At 48.9% G+C, this 18,179-nt stretch overlaps 1 protein-coding gene across 2 annotated transcripts in view; it reads right to left on the bottom strand.

The window, feature by feature from the left end:
- Positions 1-18,179, bottom strand: part of LOC144179641 (ATP-binding cassette subfamily G member 4-like) — a 117,077-nt gene that overhangs the window by 47,504 nt on the left and 51,394 nt on the right. For both annotated transcript variants that reach the window (XM_077708067.1, XM_077708066.1), the window contains exon 2: positions 6,300-6,358. In XM_077708067.1, the coding sequence (XP_077564193.1) occupies positions 6,300-6,333 (34 nt within the window). In that variant the 5' untranslated portion in view covers positions 6,334-6,358. The remainder of the gene's footprint in view (positions 1-6,299; positions 6,359-18,179) is intronic.

Below are 18,179 nucleotides of genomic sequence, written 5' to 3'. Positions count from 1 at the left end.
GGCTACGCCCTTCCGCGCGTCGCGGTCATATCGACGGCGCCCCCACTCCAGGAATCGCTCTTTCTGCGCCTTCAGTCACCTCCTTGGGAATTAACTCATCAAGTCGCGCATATCATGGACACCCCAGTTATACATCGCTTCCTCCCATTATAAGGAGCAAAAAAAAAATGAATAGGCTAGTGTGACGAGAGCGGCAACAATCGTCTTCAAGTTTTCGAAGTCCAGTCGACGCAATGGTAAAGCTCAAGTGACACTCCTCTGCAGGCAGGCCCGCAGGCCCGCAGGCAGTGGCAGGCCCGCGGAACTAATCCCCCTACCGCGACGAATGCCCAAGTGCCCAGCCGGGTCCCCGTCAACCCAGTCACAACGCATACTACAGAACGGACAGACTGCTAAAACCCTCTATTCTTTCCCCGCCAGGGAACAATTCTAGCGGCCAGACGCGCATTCTGGCCTTCCCAGACAAACGATGAAGGGTGTAAAGCATTCTCGCGGCTACGCTATTCACCCGTCGAACGCAGCGTAAGCAACCAGCATGAAAGCAAGCACAAGCTGCGGCCTGCTGCGTGGTTATTCTTCTGCCTTTGACCTTCGAGGAAGCACGTACGGCTGAAGGGCGGGCAAACTGACGATCTTATGGGAAGAGAAACGCAGTAGCGCTTTGTGGATTTTTGTATTCGAGCCTTGGCATCAAAAACAGCCAAATCCTGACGATGTAACGGCAGGAACGCCGTTCCTGCCGTTCCTTCAAAAACGTAACGAGTTACCGTTACAGTTCCGCCGACCCTTAATAGAACGGTGGCGTTCCTCCGTTCCTCCAAAAAGGAACTAGTTCCAGGAACGCCGTTCCTTGTAACGCCGTTCCGTACAACACTGCTCTTGCGCGACAGCTTTCGGTGTACGGCGACATCCCCGACCTGGTTCCGACGTGTTTCTTTCTGCATTTCGTTTTTTTTTCTAACACGTCGGAGTGTTCCTTTGCGGTTTCATAACCTCCCGCGGAAAGGATTCAACCGACCTTCAACCACTTCCAGCGTGGAGAGAGTGCGCGAGCAGTTTTATTCTGCTTTACTCCTGGAGTGAACAGGGGATCTGATACCGCGCCGGTTGCGGGTGGAATCAAACCACGCCGGTGAGAATAGAGAAGCTGTTAAACTCTCGAATTACACCCCACGTTTCTAGTGGGACGAAACAACTTTATTCGGGCACCTTTCACGTCACAAACCGCTCCAATTTACTCCAAAACGCCCTTAGCTACAAATCCGTGTCGCAATTTTTCCGGTACACTCCGCTTGGTCTGCTCAAATACGTAGAGCCACCATTGAAAAGAAGTAAATTGCCCGTCGAGTGAAAACTTTTCGAATAATCTCACCCAGTAAAGCGACCAGGCCTATTACTTAGCTGAACTGTATCGGAGGAACACTTTTAAAAAAGACGCAACTTACACAAGAACTTCTGCATATGTGGCATTGAGAATAAAACACAATTTGTAGCATGTACAACGACCGTAATCTACGAAATTCTGTTGTCACGGGCCGGCAGTGGGTCGGCCATATGGGCGAATGTTTGAACACAAGCTTCCGGAGGCTTTCATATTTGCAATATGCGCATCACACGGTAACTGCGCTATGTAAACTACGCAATTTTGAAGTTACACACTGTATTTTGGCACATTTTCTAACTTCAGCATTTCGCCTGCATTAACAGACACGGTGAAGAACACTAGCGGATACCTAGCCACAGCGGTATCACGAGGAACCAAAAAGCCGATGAAGCGGCCCGTAAGTTTTTTTTACCCGGAACTACACGAATGTTTTAAAAAACCTTTACCATTTCTTCCTAAAGAATGTTGACAGAAGTGCGAAAACTTTCTCATAACAAAACTGCGACAACATTGCGTCACAACCCGCGCTAACAGTGCGTCCAACCGATCGTCAAAAATTCGAAGACCCAAATCGCAAACGGAGAACAAACCTATGCGACGATTTTTAGCACACTAAGTAAACGCATTCATATGAACCATTTATATGTATACCTATACATGGTTTATGAAATAAAGTTATACTTTTGTACTCCTTCATGATTGATGCGCGTATTGTCTTATGTAGAACCATTTCTTCGCGATTTTCAAGTAACCGTTTTAAAACAATGGAAGCCCGGTTTCGCGCATGCGCACTGTGTCTAGAGATCTTATCAGAGCTTTTCAGTCAGCCAGGCGGTCTATGGGGAAATGCATTCCTTTCTTTGACACGAGACCCTCAATCCCACTAAGAACGATTTCGCTTTAAAAACGAAGCTTCCGCTTAGGCGCACTGCTTTTCATTCACTGAAGGAAACCTCGTATTGTGTAACTCGCTACCTAACCACACTTGTTTGCATATGGTTCACCAGGTGTTCAATCCGCGTTTCTAAGACCTCTCCTTCTGAACCTGAAAACCAGCTCTGTAAGCTGAATTCAACTTACACGAACAGTTACCTCTTCCGCTTTGGAATAAGTAAGTACACACCACTACGGCGACACCTCCTCTTACGATGAGGCAGTTAAACACAATATATTTTAATGTGATGTCCTTATGACAAGGTTATTACGCAATCTCCAGAAGATTGAGCGCTTACAACAAGGGTAATTCACTAAAAATGCCATCGTAGTAGTATAAACACGTCCATTCAAGCAGAGCCGGATCTCAATGTTTGTCGGTTTTGCGCATGATATGGAGCAAATTTATGAGCTAATAAGAGTAGTGTTTGATAGCTGCGGGGCTGGTGAATTGGTCATGCACGCTGAAAGAGAAGTGGCATCTGGGTCAAGGGCCTGTTTTTAGAGGTAGGCTTATTGACGCTGATGGAGCAGCTTATAAGTTGTGTTCGGCTGCGCTTCGTGTTGGAGAATTTGGATGGGGGTGACGGATGGAAGACCGGTTTTGGCTAGCATGACCGAATTGCTTGTTGATTTGAGTAGCGCCCTGTATGCTTTGTGAGAAAGTGGAATTGCACGTGATAAATTATGCGAGGCTGAAGAATGGCTCGGAAAAGCGTGCGGGTCAAATCCAACAGGACAGATTCAGCGGCTGTGAAGCATGATGCTTTGAAAAGCTAATCCAAGGTTTTGTAAAACCATTGGCCATCGTATCTAAGCCTAACACCCGTACAGTAGACTGGGTTGGTGTAGGCGTGCCTTGTGCAGAAAGAGAAAGTTGCCAAACGCCGACGGCCACTTACGTTAGCCATGATTGGAATTTTGTTTTGGTAGGACCTTTTTTGTGAGGCCAAGATACTTCTACCAAGAATTGGTTTGATCAAGGGCCTGTTGCAGACTGACACTTTAGACGTGACTGTCCTGGTGAACAGACCATGCCGTGATGTCGTCCGCATAGGTGATACTAGAGATGTGCGGAATCGAACCCATTCGCCAAGCAAGAGGCATCATGCCCATGTAAAAAAGCAAGGGGGCAGGACAGCACGGCGGGAATGGAAAGAACCGATGGGAGATACGTTGAGGTGGTTAAAGAAGGTGCGGTTTTACAGGTAGAAGGAAACAAATTCGCATAGGCGTGAGGCAGGGGAAGGAGATGAAGTACCGCAATGATGGCGTTGTGGCCACGGTGATCGTACACTTTATGGAGATCCATGGACAACCTCTCGGCCTTTCCTTTCGTTTTTCTCCTCTCATGTTCAGCACAGAACGAACACAGTGGGATTGGCCACCAATCATGATCACTCGAAGAGTTGGCCCAGACCGTCGTCTGCACCGGGCGGGGAGGAAATCGAATTAGGAATGGGGGGTAAACATGGTGCACGTCGTGCCACCACTGGATGGGCGTGTGGCAAGCATTCGCTCCCACAGCTTCCAAATGGTCGTCGCGCGTGCTCTTGGTAGGAGGTTGCGGATAGTGGTATTCGGTTTACTGGGTTTTGGAATAGTAGAAACATCTGCTTGAACCGGCAGCAGTGATTGTGCATGTGAGCCATACCCCATTGTACGCCTCAAGGAGGCCCACCACAGAAGAATAATCGAGATTCTTAAAAGATTGAAACGTTACTCTGTCAGGGCAGGAAGCTTTCCGGAGAGTAGCCATGTCAGTTATGCCATGGTAGATGGTGAGAGTACACCCTCGGTTGCTGCTTCAGATGGTGGCATACTAGCACCCGGCGGAAAAGTGAACGAAGGGGGCGCGATTGCTGGATCCAAGCTGAAATTGTAGTATAAAGCACGAGCCAGCGTATCTGCAAATTGCGATGAAGTCTGGTTGGACGTAAGGAACCCTGACGCAGCAGGGTCTTAGGATCGTGGTGATCGCCCCAAATAATGAAAAATGTGCCATATAGAGCGTAGTCCAGACTGAGGCCCTAACTAAGCGCTTATGTCAAGCCAGCGCTGGCGGGTCAGCCGTGGTTCATGGTGACGAGCCATGGCCGTGAGCTTTTTAATTTAAGGCGGAGTTGGCAATTCAGTGAGTTGGAATGGCGACAAGCAATCAATTGCGCCTGCAGAACTGTGCCTACAATAGAAGAAGGCGCGAATAAGGGTTAGGGCGACTCTCGTTGGCCCAGTTTACAGTGACCGAAACCTCAAGAGCTCTTTGTATGGATGATAAAGGGTCCTGTTTAAACGTTGTTATCCGAAACTTGGTATCTGCTGGTATCTGATTTCTGAAACTTGTCTCACTTGATGATGTCACATTTATGACGTAGGCCACAAGAGGGTGAAGATGAAAGATCTAGGTCAATGGGATGATGATAGCTACCCCAGCAGTCTGTCTCCCGCCGCCAAGTAACTGCAGATGGACCAAGCCACCAAGCTAGGTCTGGGGAACGTGGAGGCGTACTGGGTCGTGTTACTAAGTAGAATGAATTGAGCATGCTCCACGAACTTTAACACCTCTGAACCTCCCGCACTCGCCATGTCATAGCCCCAGGATGGGTGCGGAGCACTAAACTTCCTGGCGATGTGGATGGGACAACCGGGGTGTTGTGCTGGTATATGCGAAATCCACCCTAGCCAAACACATGGGACATGACCACTGTGTGGACACACATAGCACGACACAAGGATCACGGCACAGTGACTCAGCTGAACGTTCACCGCAACAGTTTCTTGCCACGGGGAGCACCATCTTTGAAGGTAAACGGATTGCTGGGGAAGGCGCGTGAGGACACCCACTACAGCTTCACTGCGTGGCTTCGGTGGAACGTTATGGTGGTTATTGATTTTTGGAGGCGCATAGACTGTAATGGAGAGGATACAGGGTAGGCCGTTCGCTTCCTGAAGCAGGAGAGCCCATGTGCTAAGTGCGCCTACGTGAACGCGTTCTTTAAATTCACCCACTTTTTGAGGCAAGCCCCCGGTTCATTGGAGTATGCTTTCATTGCTTATTGTTGCATGTGCGGTGAGCGCAAAATTTACAGATGCATGCTGCGAGAGTCGTGGTTAATATTTGTAATTGCTGTACGACGCAGTTAAGAATGGATCGAGCGTTAGATGTTGACGAGGACGATACTGCTGCATGGTGTTGGCACAGGAGGAGGTGGAGGCGGGAAAAAAGTTGACACAGAAGCCATAGTCTCACTTGAGTTATTATATACAGAAACCTGCTTTGAGTGCCCACGGGCCAGGAAGTGAGCGCGACGAGCGGACAAATATGCGAGCGCCGTTTTTGGTCAGATGGCCAACGGAAGTTGCCACTGCGCCTCATTATCGCAGCCGGAAGTTCCTCTGCGCGCCGCAAAGCGCATGACTGTGACTACTTCGAACGTGACACGAGTCGTTTCAGTGATTTTTCAGACGTAGCCGGCTTATAAATTACTGCTCGGCGAGAAAGAAACTACGTGAGATAAAGCAGGCGATGTCACGCATAAACGCGCCATCATCTTTGAAAACGCGCACCCGCGCGCGCACCGGCATCTTGGGCCGGCACTTCGGCGTAGTGATGCACTACATGAGCTATTGTTGTTCTTAAATTGTACTCGAGTAGGTATTTGATTATGGCGTTTAACAGGCTGAAAGTACGTAGGTTATGAGGCACACCGTAGTGGAGGGCGCCGGATTAATTTTGACTAACTGGAGACCTTTAACGTGCGCTAAATTTAGAAAACACGGGGGTTTTTGCTTTCCGCCTCCGTCAGAAAAGCGGCCACCGCGCCTCACGACTCGAGTATAGTAATTCATTCGTTCACTGGAGTTGCTTTGACGGATGGTTCCGGTAAAGTTTTGTTATTTCGCAGATTTGTACAGGCGATAAAATTTAATTCACGGCCCTTAAGAAAGGCGTTATGTAACCTAGAAAAAAAAGTGCGCTCACCTTCTGGTATTCGGAAAGAGACTTCCACGGACATCCCGTTATCGTCTCGACGGTCCAACCTGGAACCAGAAAAAATACCGAACTGATGAAACTAATCTTTGCAACAGTGCCATTCACACGCATCAATAAACTTACAGAGACATCTTAGGGGTCACAACTCGTTTGAAGGAAGCTATCGTGTTTTTCAGAGGTTTGTAGGGTTTTTAGGGGAAAACATAAATGCCCCTTATGTGCCAAAATCTGGCGTATGGCACCACGTATGGCGGCTCTAAAAATGACCGAGAGTGCCAACCGAAGGTAAGTAAAAAAATATCTGTAGTTCGGACAAATATTCGAACCCAATTTTTTCGGAATTGGAGTCAGACAAGCATCCCCAGAACCATAAACCATTCTTTTTACTGCCGTCATATTCCTGCGTCCCATGTTTGAGTATTTGAGTATTTGATTTTTATTTCTTGGCGAAACCCAGGGGATGCTGAGACTAAAGGCTGAACACGCTTGACAGGGTCCTCAGCCACCAGACTTACAGCGTACATAATAACACGTCTGTTCACAAATTTAAGCATAATAGCCAGAACAGTCTGCAGACTTTAGTAGTGAAAAACTGCTAAAAACACTAAAGGTAGAAACTAAGACACCCATTCGATTTGACTTAATTGAATCTCAGTCACTTTGTGGACAAACGGGACATTCAACGCCAAATAGTGAGGCACCGTAATCACATCCCCGTCCGAGTGCCTCAGAGCCATTCGACTTCGCCAAATAGCATTGAGGCTCAGCAGCATAACAAGCTGACATGGTAAAATGTTCAGAGTTCCTACTGACAGGAACCGAACGCCTTTTACAGTGAGCGGGAGATCTTTTCTCAAAGTTCTCAGCAGGACGTCGTCCCCTAGCACTCAATAAAGACGCGCTCTATTGTATGGGATTTCTTACAAAGAGGCAATTAGTACGCCAGGGCACGCCATAACCATAGTTGATGGCTGTTTCCAGATCCCAAAAGGTGGATTCAGTGAATTCTATGTGGCCATCGACACAAAAACACGCATTAGCCGGAAGCCTGCCGGAGTAGTTTGGCATCTCATTTACGGAAGCAGGCAAGCACATTTACGGTAATAGACAAAATCGACGGCCTAAAGAGCAAGAAAAAGAGAAACAAGGAAGAACAAAAAACATAAAAGGATCTTGAGGAGGGTAATAAGCGAACACTCGCAATCGCGCCGCTGGAGGCTTCCATGAACACATTGTGCTTGCAAGTTAGATGCAGGAAAGCACGTTTACGCCGATAACGTATACGCGGTGCTAACCACGTAAATTGGCCAACGGCCCTAATGAGGGAAGAAAATGACGCAAACAGAAAATGATGGTGAAAGTGGCAAAGATAGGAGATGACCACAGCACTGAACCCGTCTCTTTATGTTGGTGCTATCTCAGCACAGCTCAACTGCAACTGTGAGAAGTACGATTCTTGAAGAAGATGCAAGGGAGCACAAAGGTACCGCACGGCGATCAAAAAGACAACCATGCACAACCTTACAACAGCGCCGCTGCTACGACGCGAACAGACGTATATTCTTCTCGTGACGGAGATACTCTCGCACGAGAAGATGAAAATCCCAGCAGACCTATCACTTGAACTAGAGGGTCGCATAGCTTGAAGCAAAACACGACGCAGTCGCATTCCCAGAAGTAAACAGACTTATGTGTCTCTGCGAATCTTTCGCACCACTAGTTATGACACGTCTGTTTCACAGTTAACGTAAATGAGGTGTTTGCCATTCTCAGTTCTATCCCCTTTGTCAAGTGCGGTAATAGAGGGCGAGAGAGCCGTGGGATTCTAGCCTGATAACTTAAGGCTTCGAAAGCACCGCCCAAAGAGCTGCCGTTGCGCTTAACAGGAGCTACCGAATGGTTTGGTGCCCCAGTCAGGTGCAGCAATAGTCTCAAGCATCTGCTGCAGGCAGTAATACGTAACCGCAGCTCAAAATTAGTCTATTACACATTTGTTACTACACTTGAACATCAAGGAAAGTCCACAACAGGAACGGCAACTAATACGTCCGCAACCATTGAGGGCAACAGCGTGACCTTTTGGTGTCGTTTGAAAGCTGCAGACAAATTCTTTAGGAAAACACATGAACAAAAACTTTTCCCAGATAACGAGTAAGTTATCTGTTTATCGTAGTGCTGTATTGAGGCGAACGCTTTTGTAAGTTTCGCCGATTGCCTTACGCCATTTAGATCGGCTGTGACGTCCCAGTTGATCTGGTTGGAAACGGCATGGGACGCCGAAAGCACTTAAGCTTTGGTCTTCTGCCGTCGAAAATAATTGGTGGAACACAGACCGGTATCTATTTATAGCGGGTAATAATATGGTGATGGTGGTTAACTTGATCTGACTCTTTAGCGTGACTTAGCCTGTACATGAGTACTCAATTCACAATCGGTGAGAATTAAAATATCAGAGGCAAGAAACTTTTACACGCCATTGAAGGAGAATTGCATGAGAGAGAGAGATAAAACATTTATTATAATGTCCAGCAGTAGTGGGGAGGGGAAAGAGGGGATGGGGTGGCGAGGTGTGTGGTGGACCTCCCCGCTACGGCCACCTACTCACTGCGCGTCTCGGTGGAGACGGCGTTTTCGGCCGTTGCCGCGCGAGGATGTCCATCACCTGCCGGACCGTGGCGCGTTGATGGCCGATGTCGTCGCTTCTTATGGCGAGTGCCATGCTTGGTGGCATTGGGTCTTGGGTGTCTTCTGGGGGCCTGCAGTCCCATAAAAGATGTGGTGTTGTAGCCCTGGCGGCGTTGCAGTGTTTACAGTGGTCGGTCGGGTAAACCGTGGGGCAGATGTGCTTGGCGAATGCGGGGGTCCATATCGCTTCCGTTTGGAGTTGACGGAGCATCGTCGACTCCGCTCGTGGGAGGTCGGGGTGCGGCAGTGGGTACTTTCGTCTGGTGTCGCGGTACCAGGCTAGAATCTCACGTATGTGAGGAGTGGCGTGCGTTTGGGGGGAAGCTGTTGGACGGAACGTGCGGGGTCGACTGGTAAGCGCGCGTGCCGTAGCGTCCGCCTCCGCATTCCTGTTAACAGTTCCGCCGTTCGGTAGGTAGGTGTGGGCCGGGAACCATGTGAGTCGGGCGAGCTTTGCGGGTGCCCGGGAGGGGGTGCAGATCCGTAGGGTGGCGGGGGATAACTGGTTGGTGGCGAAACGGAGGATCGCTAAGCGAGAGTCGCTGATGATCGTGGTGCACGGAAGTTGGGTGAGGGCCAGAGCGATAGCGAACTCCTCGGCCAGAGTCGTGTGTGTTGTACGTATGCTTGCGGCTGTCTTGGGCTCCCGTGGCAGCTTATATGACGGCGACCGCGTAAGCATCGGGTCTGACGGGGTATGGTGCGTCGTCGACGTAGTAAGCGCTTGTGTCTTGTGCGTACATCTTGGTTAGGGCCTTCGCGCGGGCTAGGCGACGTTCGGGGTCGGCGTCGGGGTGCATGTGTTCGGGCAGCGGGGGGATCCTGAGCCGTCGGCTGAAGATTAGTGGCAGTGGGCCGGTGGGTGTAGGGCCGATTTGACCGGGGGGGTTGTAACCGATGCGGGCCAGGATTGCGCGGCCTGTCTTTGTCTGGGTGAGTCTTACGAACTGTGTGGTTCGCCGGGCTTCGGCGATCTCGGCCAGCGTGTTGTGAACGCCTAGGTCGAGGAGTTCCTCCGTGTTGGTATACGTGTAGAGACCGAGCGCTGCCTTGTATACTTTCCTTATTAGGGCGTCTATTTTCTGACGCTCCGCCGGCTTCCAATTGTGGTATGCCGCTACGTATGCGACGTGACTAACGGCGAAAGACTGAACTAGCCGGAGGAGGCTGGTCTCTCTCATGCCGGCATATCGTGTGGCTACCTTGCGGATGAGTTGCATGGCCGTGGTGATTTTGGCGTTTAGGAGCTGTAACGTGTGTCCGTTGTGGCGGAGTGCGTCAATGAACATGCCGAGTACCCGTATGGGCTTGACTTGCGGGATGGGGGTGCCGTCCTTCGTCTTCAGCTTGATGTTAGGGGGTGCTTCACGATTGTTGCGCGTGCCAGGGGGTGGGAGGATGAGCAGTTCGGACTTTGCCGGGGAGCACCGGAGTCCCGTACCTTAGAGTTGCTCTTCCACGGTGTCAATAGCTTGCTGCAGGGCGGTTTCGATTTGTCCATCGCTGCCACCGGCCTTCCATATGGTGATATCATCCGCGTAAATGGTGTGTTTGACGTCTGGGAGGCTGCCCAGTCTGCGGGAAACTCCTATCATGACTAGGTTAAACAATAGGGGGTATATCACTGATCCTTGGGGTGTGCCGGTGCTACCCAGGGTCTTCTCTGGGAGCTCGATGTCGCCGGCCACGATTTGTGTCGTGCGGTTAGCGAGGAAGTCTTTGACATACGCAAAAGTGCGGTGTCCCATGTTGAGGTGCGAGACCTGCGCGAGATCGGTCCATGTTCAAGTTTATGGAGTGGTTGATTGGCTTGTAAAACGGCTTGCTTGAGTCGTGTACTGCGGTCAAACTCGTTTTGTGGGGGGCGAAGGGGGTTGGGCGCACAAGGAGGTTCAACGCGCTGAAGCTACGCGTGGTCTGTGAGATTCGCAGCAGTGTAGGGATATGGATCAATAGGCTTATTTAGGCCGCTTGAAGATATTTACAGGGCGCCGAAATATTGACACGTAGGTGTCCTCGTTTTTTTCCTCTACCAGAAAAAGGCTTCTCTTCATTGTGCTGTTTTGCAAGTTAATAAGGTATGAAGGTGTAGGAGCGAACGAGAGGGATATGGTTGGTATGGCAAATGGGTTACGCAAGGTGATTGTAATCAGGGCGTAGTTGATCATCCATCAGCAGCGAAGACATCTATGTAGGATCCCCATACGCGCGTGTTTGGCTGGTTGTTCGACCCACTTGCAAGGAGTCCAGACACCATAACGCTTGAAAACAGCGCGGAAGACGGGACGGAGCAAGTAATAGACGACACAAGCGCTGACTTGTGTCAGCGCTTGTGTCGTCTACTACTTGCTCCGTCCCGTCTTCCGCGCTGTTTTCAAACGTTATGATGTGCCAACAAGCCCTTCAGTTCCCCCTTTTCCAGACACGACAATTTAGGACTCTAAGCACCGGTGTCAGCTTTCACCGCTAGCGTTCCCCAGGGATCGTGAACTCCATGGGCATACAAAATTATTCTCTTGACACCGAAAAAAATAAAAGGAAGGGAAACATGCCAGTACTACTGTCGCGGGTGCTTGATCGGCGTTGTTACAGCTGTGGTTGCTTAGACACCTGTTTTAATAACACTGCAAAATACATAAACCACCATATCCGGCTACGCCATCACGTAATATGCAGCAATTACAAAAGCGTTGTGAGTTGCTCAGACGTACCATCCTGTGGTCCTATGAGCACTTGATGACACGAGTCCACGCTTTCAACAGGACTCATTTAAAAAGCTTCTGATGGAGCGTTTACAGTGTTTCTGAATAGAGAGTGTAATGGGTTGACAAAACTGAAGCGTTCATTAAGGTAGCCAAATACGCGGGGCAAGTCATGCTAGCACGTAAGAGATGTAAAGGCAAAAGGCTGCATGGTCCCATTTGAGCCAATTTTGTGGTTAATAAGGCCAGATTTGAGCACGCCAGTACATATGACAGAATCGCTTTGGAGAAGTGGCGACAGAAACACAGCAGTACCAACAGCCCGCAATCACCACCGCCAGTGAAGTAAGACCCATGTGGCAGAGAGGGGACGCCTAACGTGCGTCACGTCGTTTTATAACGGTAGGAGCTAAACGCAATGTGCACCAAGCATCGTCCCGCAATCGGCGTGTACGCGAAGACTGAATACGGCAGTAGACTAATTCGAAAGAAACTATGAGCTAGCTCACTGGGCAGGCGGACATATTCGCGCGTAGAGAAGGCTGAAATTGTGGGTTGTGCGAATCGTTCCAGCCGAACTTGCATACCACGGAGAAATTGCCCAACCTAATGCAGAAGATATGGCACGTGGGTTAAGTTGAGCTACAGCGTGACGAACAGCAGCTAAACTGTATCTTCCGACAGTGCCTAGGTACCCGCAGTTGACAACCATTCCTGGCCTGTTTTTCACGGTTTCACGGTTTTGGTTTTAGGTTACTGCTCAAGAGTACAACCGCCGACACTACGCATTGCGTAAGCGGTTGTTGTTATAGGTGGTCATCAGAGTGCAATACATTCTTTCCTATTTCTGGCCGGTTTCCAACCAGAGACGTTTTGATCGTCCGTCAGGCGAGCACGATATCTCCTGGGCCACGGAAGCGGGTCGTTAAGCGCGTTGAAAGGGTTTGAGAGCACCCTTGATTCTTCGCGTTGTCCCTTGCTGTGGGAACCGCAGTTAGTGGGATGAACAAGGCAGGGTACGAGTGGGTGTTTTGCTTGAACAGAACTGAATTGGTGTAGAGGTATGGCGTCGCAGAAACTGTGGAAGCTACCAAAGTGCACACAACATGTGATACGTAATTCATCCGAGTTTTATATGCTGGCTGGGCAAATGTGAGTGGCACTTTGCCCTTATTTTCAGTAATTTTGGTGCCGCTCACTTTCCTGTCTCAACTGTTCTGAATTCTGTTTCGTTTTTTGGTTTCTGTTGACGTCGGATTTCGTTTCAGTGTTATTTGAAATATTCTACTTGGCCTCTGTTTTACGGGTAGTTGCTAGTCGTATGGTTGTCAAACTGTTTTCTGTGCTTGTGGCGCTCACATTTGTCTTGTTCTTGCGCGTACGCGGAAAAGAGAGAGAAAAAAAACTATTGCAAAATGCAGTTAACCGTTTGATACCCAAAACTTCATTTCTTTTGCTTAAGATTGTGAAAACCTTTTTATGATCTATAGGTACTTTCGACATCACAATTGTGAGAGTCAGTCAGAAAAAAAAATTGGTTCATTATGACGGACACTGTGACCCACTGGACACTGGGAAACACCGGGCACTTGCTGCCCATACATCAGTTGAACAAGAAAGCTACCTTCATCTGCAGGATTTCTGGTTCAAGTGAAGACAATAACCTAAACTTTTTATTGCTATAATTTGTAATAACAACGAAATTGCACAGTTTCGCTTGCCACTCACTAGCCCATTGAGCCCCCGGACTCGGTGCGAGTTTACACGCATAAACAAGAGCTTTTTAGCACAGGGAAGTACGTGCTCCCCTTTTTTCAGGTTTTGAAGGTCCGGGAACCTCTGACTGTCAACAGATGGTGTTAAATGTCGAAAAAAAACACAAAGTTTGAGCGAAAAGATATATTGTTTGAGTTGTTGCTCCTGAGCAAGACTGGGCATCAAAGGGTTAAGAGGCCTAGGGGCCTCCGGCATGGCCCTGGTGGCGACAGCTGTGGCACTATTCACGAAGGAGATTTAGATCCCTAAATTAGAGCTACCCAGCGCCCTCTCGTTCCTCTCGTGACACCTTATTGAGAAGAAAGGATCATTAGGACACGCCCACACGGAGTGGGACACGGCGGCTAGAGCACCGCACGAAGGGCAGTTGGGAAAGGAAAATAGTGCGGGATGGATATGGGCGAGTACGGCACAGCAAGAGAGAGTGTTGGCCTGTAAATGCCGCCTTGTGCGTTCCTGGGCATCATTAAGGCTGGCATGAGCAGGGCGAACGCGCGGCGGGCGAGGCAGTAATGTGGGACGATGTCGCGGTAGCTGATGAGGCTGTCTCCAGCCGATCCGGCACCGTGCAAAGCGACAAGGGTGGGGCGCACTCGGATAGTGAGTTCTAGAGCAGTAGCGTGGGCCGCCTCGTTACCCGCCACACTGGTGTGGCTGGGGTACAGACCAATTTGATCGCTGTATTTTTGGAAAGAATTTGGAGGGCGTGTGGTGAGTCCCCGGGAAAAGTTTTGAATGGCCGTCTTCGAATCAGAGATTACGATGGCGGCGGCCGGTCATTGTTTAAAGGCTAGTGCCATCGCCGTCTCTTCCTCCGTCGCAGGCCAGGTGGTACGGACGAAGATGGAGGTGACAGGCGGGGCATTTGGTCGGTCAACTACTGCCATAGTGTATGCGTCCCGTAGAGAGTCTCGAAGATGTCGCGATGTCAGTGTCGATGTCGACACGGAGACAAAAAGACACGTACTGAGCCCTTTCCCCTCAATTCCCTTGTCTAAGTGACTCTGGAACACGAGTCATCACATTGTTCCCACAGAAGGGAGGGTTCTGGATTACTGTGCTTAAGAACAGGAGAGAACTACATGCTACTGGAGGTGACTTCGTTATGCTTCTACTCAATTCGACTTTGAGATTAGTGGTAGCGGAAGTTCACAGGTCCAAAGCCTCGCATCAAACCTTTGCTGCCTCGTTCAACCCCCCGTCCTATCGGCAGTGACTTGCAAAACGTACAGCTGCAACTCTGGCATAGAAACGAAATAAGCATGCAAAAGCCAATAGAAGTTCATACGAATTTCGCCGGAACTCATAGATTTTTCAGAAATAAAACAGAAATATTTCCAAATGTTTGAATAATTCTTGGACGCTTGGTTCAAAGTGCTAAGTACAACGGCGCGTCGTCTTTAAGTTCACCTTCCATTGAATGGAAGGCAGAGCATCTGATATTACGATAGCCAAAACAGAGGGAAGGACAACGTACTGCAATGATAAATCACTATATCCTTTTTTTTGCCATTATGTGTATTGGTAAAGTTTGCTTGTGGCGGCTCTTTTCAAAAGGAAAAAAAGGAATGACGTTATTTTGAAGCATGGCGAACACCCCTGCGTTTACTGAATTTCAGTAGAATTCTTCAAACTCCACTACAAAGTGGTGATCACCTTCCTTGAACCGTCATTTGATCAGAAAATAACAAACACTATTTACGTTTGTTTTCGCTCGAAAGTTTGATTTTTTTGTTTCAGCGATAATATTGAACGTATTGGAGACGGTATCGTCCCACGGGCTATGGAGGCAAAAGAGACGACAAAAATCATGCGTGTACATGCGGACCGCTTGAGGAAGCAAGCTTATTTTAAATAATAAGGTTGTGTTTCGTGGAGCCCCAGTGAAAATGGCGAATGTACATCCACAGTGCTAGCTTAGATCGTTTTAAAAAGCTCAAATTCTATTCTTGCAGTAAATAATAAAGGTAAAATTTTAACAAGAGAGTATACCAATGGCTGGCCTAAGTTGACGGTTAACCTTTTAGCACAACGCGTTTACGGGAAAACATTCACACGCAAAGGGAATTTTCAGTTGAGAGCCAAAAGATTACCTTCTATCTACGAAAAGAATCGAAAAGAACAAACGAAGAGAAGTAAATACTAAAATTTGCAATTGTGTTCATTCCGCTTATCGATTTACGCCCACCTCACGAAAACGCGGAGATAAAGCGTATCGGGAACTTTGTACCTGACGTTTGCAACAAGTGTACTCTTTAAAACCCCAGCTCGTCGACAGTCTCACATCGAAGCGCTATTGAAAAGCGCCGGGCATGAACACGAATCAGCTGGCGCTCTTGGGATGAGAGACAGATATTCTAATGGAGGTCTAACAGCGGGGGTCGTGATTAAACGTATTTATGAAGTTTTAGAGAAACGGGAGTATGGGGCACGTAATACTCACCGGGAAAAACACCGACGGTGGGGCTAACTTAGACGCCAGCAGGTAATCCGAAGAGGAGATTTAGCGACGAACACTACGACCTCCATCGAACTCATTGATTTCCAAAGCTGTTTTCGCAACGAAGATTTTTGCAACGGAGAAGCACGAAGATTATAATCGAGCAAATAGAGTCACCCGTCGCAACTTGGCAAGAAAACAAAGCACCTGACGAGAACACATCGAGTACGACGTGCGCAAATAAAGGCCTCCAGCCACTGCTACTTGTGCTAATGACCTGCTGCACCTGCTGCTTCCCCTACTGAAAAAAAAACAAAGCTATCCCGTTGCAGTCACTGCTCACTGCAGCAGCCGTGCTCACTTGTGTGCCAAAACAGAGGCATAAATCTTTTTTAGGCTAAGGGGGGATGGTGGCCTGAGAAAGGAGGGCATTGAATTAATGTGGTGTAGTGCGCCTCTGGGCCGTAAACAATCTATCCTCAATACAAACACGAAAACAATTGACCGCCTCTCGGCTTCCTAGGCTGCAAATGTCGTAGAGAGACGGTATCCTTCTGCTGCCTCTGCTTGCTAACAGCATTTCCTCTCCCTCGCAACCTCTCACGATGTACTCCCCTTCTCTGCCCACAAATTATGGGTCCAATTAAAGTCTTCCCAATTAAATGTTTTTTTCCAGCGTTCGCAGTTCTTCTCGCCATATCGCTCCCAATGCATAACGTTGTAACAAGCAGCGGTGCACGCGTAAGTGAGAGGAAGCATAAGGTGGAATCGTATCGCTAAGCAAACCTTTTCAAGCAGAAACACGACGAAGCCCTTCGATAACGTGTGACGAAACCAACGCGTCGCTGGGGTTTGATGAGTCACGAATGATCAGGCACTCAGAACCTTTAAAATTGGCTTTGGTGTCGTTCAACCTTTAGGGGCGAAACACCTAAGGTGGCCTGGTGGCGGGCGTCTCATGTACTGATGGTACCAAGACACCTGGACACTCGTTTTCCAACGCCTCGCGCTAGAACATCATCATCGTCATCATCATCATTAGCAGCAGCAGCAGAAGCAGCAGCAGCCTGTCAACACTCACTGCAGGGCAAAGGCCTGTCCCATAGATTTCCAATTATACCGCTCCTGTGCTAACTGCGACCAATGTTTCCTCAAAACTTCTTGATTTCACCTGACCACGTAACTTTCTGCCGCCCCCTGCCGCGCTTGCTGTCGCCAGGGATCCACTCTGTTACCCTTAATGACCAACCGTTATCTTGCTTTCGCGTTACATATCCCTTTCTTATTAATTTCTACGAACATGTCCTTAACACGCGTTTGTTCCCTGACCCACTCCGCTCTATTTTTTTCCCTTAACGTTACACCTATCATCTTCCGTTTCATTTCTCGCTGAGTAGTCCTCAATTTAAGTTAAACCCTTTTAGTGAGCCTCCAAGTTTCTCCCCCGTAGGTGAGTACCGGTAAGATGCAGAGGCTGAAGTCCAATACGACGAGCCCTCGTGGTTCAGTATATGCTAACCAAGCTTGATGCCCAACTTGGTACCTTAAATCCGGAAATTTAAAACTTCAGGCAAGACTTCTGCCAAGAGGTAATGTATCTCCCTGCCCTGTCTAGCCATTTAGAGGCCCTACCTGGTGCCTTGTCCGGCCATCTAGAGACCCGACCTGATGCCAGCCCCATCCGTCAAGATAGGCCTGAAAGCACGGGCTTTCGCTTCCACCGACGACCCGCCCTTTATGCCCGGATTTTTAGAAGCCAAACCCTCTGACTCATCCCTCGATGACCCCAACACAGCTTAACAAGCCCGCCACTGCACTCCTGCAGTAAAACTGTCGAGGCTTCAAGAACAAATCAGCCTGTTTAGAACAATATACAAACGCTCTCGATTCCACACCTGGTATCATCGCTGCCCAAGAAACGAACGGCCTCACCAAGCTTCCGGTTTATATCACCTATGAAGACCCGTCTGAATGAGCCACAGCCACGCTTATCCGAACCTCAATTGCCTCTGTACAGGATACCACTCCACAAAAAGGGCGTGAACACACACTATTACAACTTTTATCATCATTGACCCCTCAGCATCTCCAGGCGGTCCTCCACCAAAAAAACGTGGCGGTCAACCTACGACAGAGGATGCATCGCGCTAGCTGGCTCCCGCCCGGTACTTATCCTAGGAGACATCGATGCCCACCATAAACTTTGGGGCTACAAGTACAGCGCGAAAAAAGGTCGGCAAGTTGCCTCGACAATTGAGCAACTTA

This window comes from Haemaphysalis longicornis, unplaced genomic scaffold, assembly GCF_048455015.1.
Source record: "Haemaphysalis longicornis isolate Haplotype H1 unplaced genomic scaffold, Haemaphysalis longicornis Haplotype H1 scaffold_4, whole genome shotgun sequence".
Lineage (NCBI taxonomy): Eukaryota > Metazoa > Arthropoda > Arachnida > Ixodida > Ixodidae > Haemaphysalis > Haemaphysalis longicornis.
This window is presented reverse-complemented; position numbering and strand designations above follow the sequence as displayed.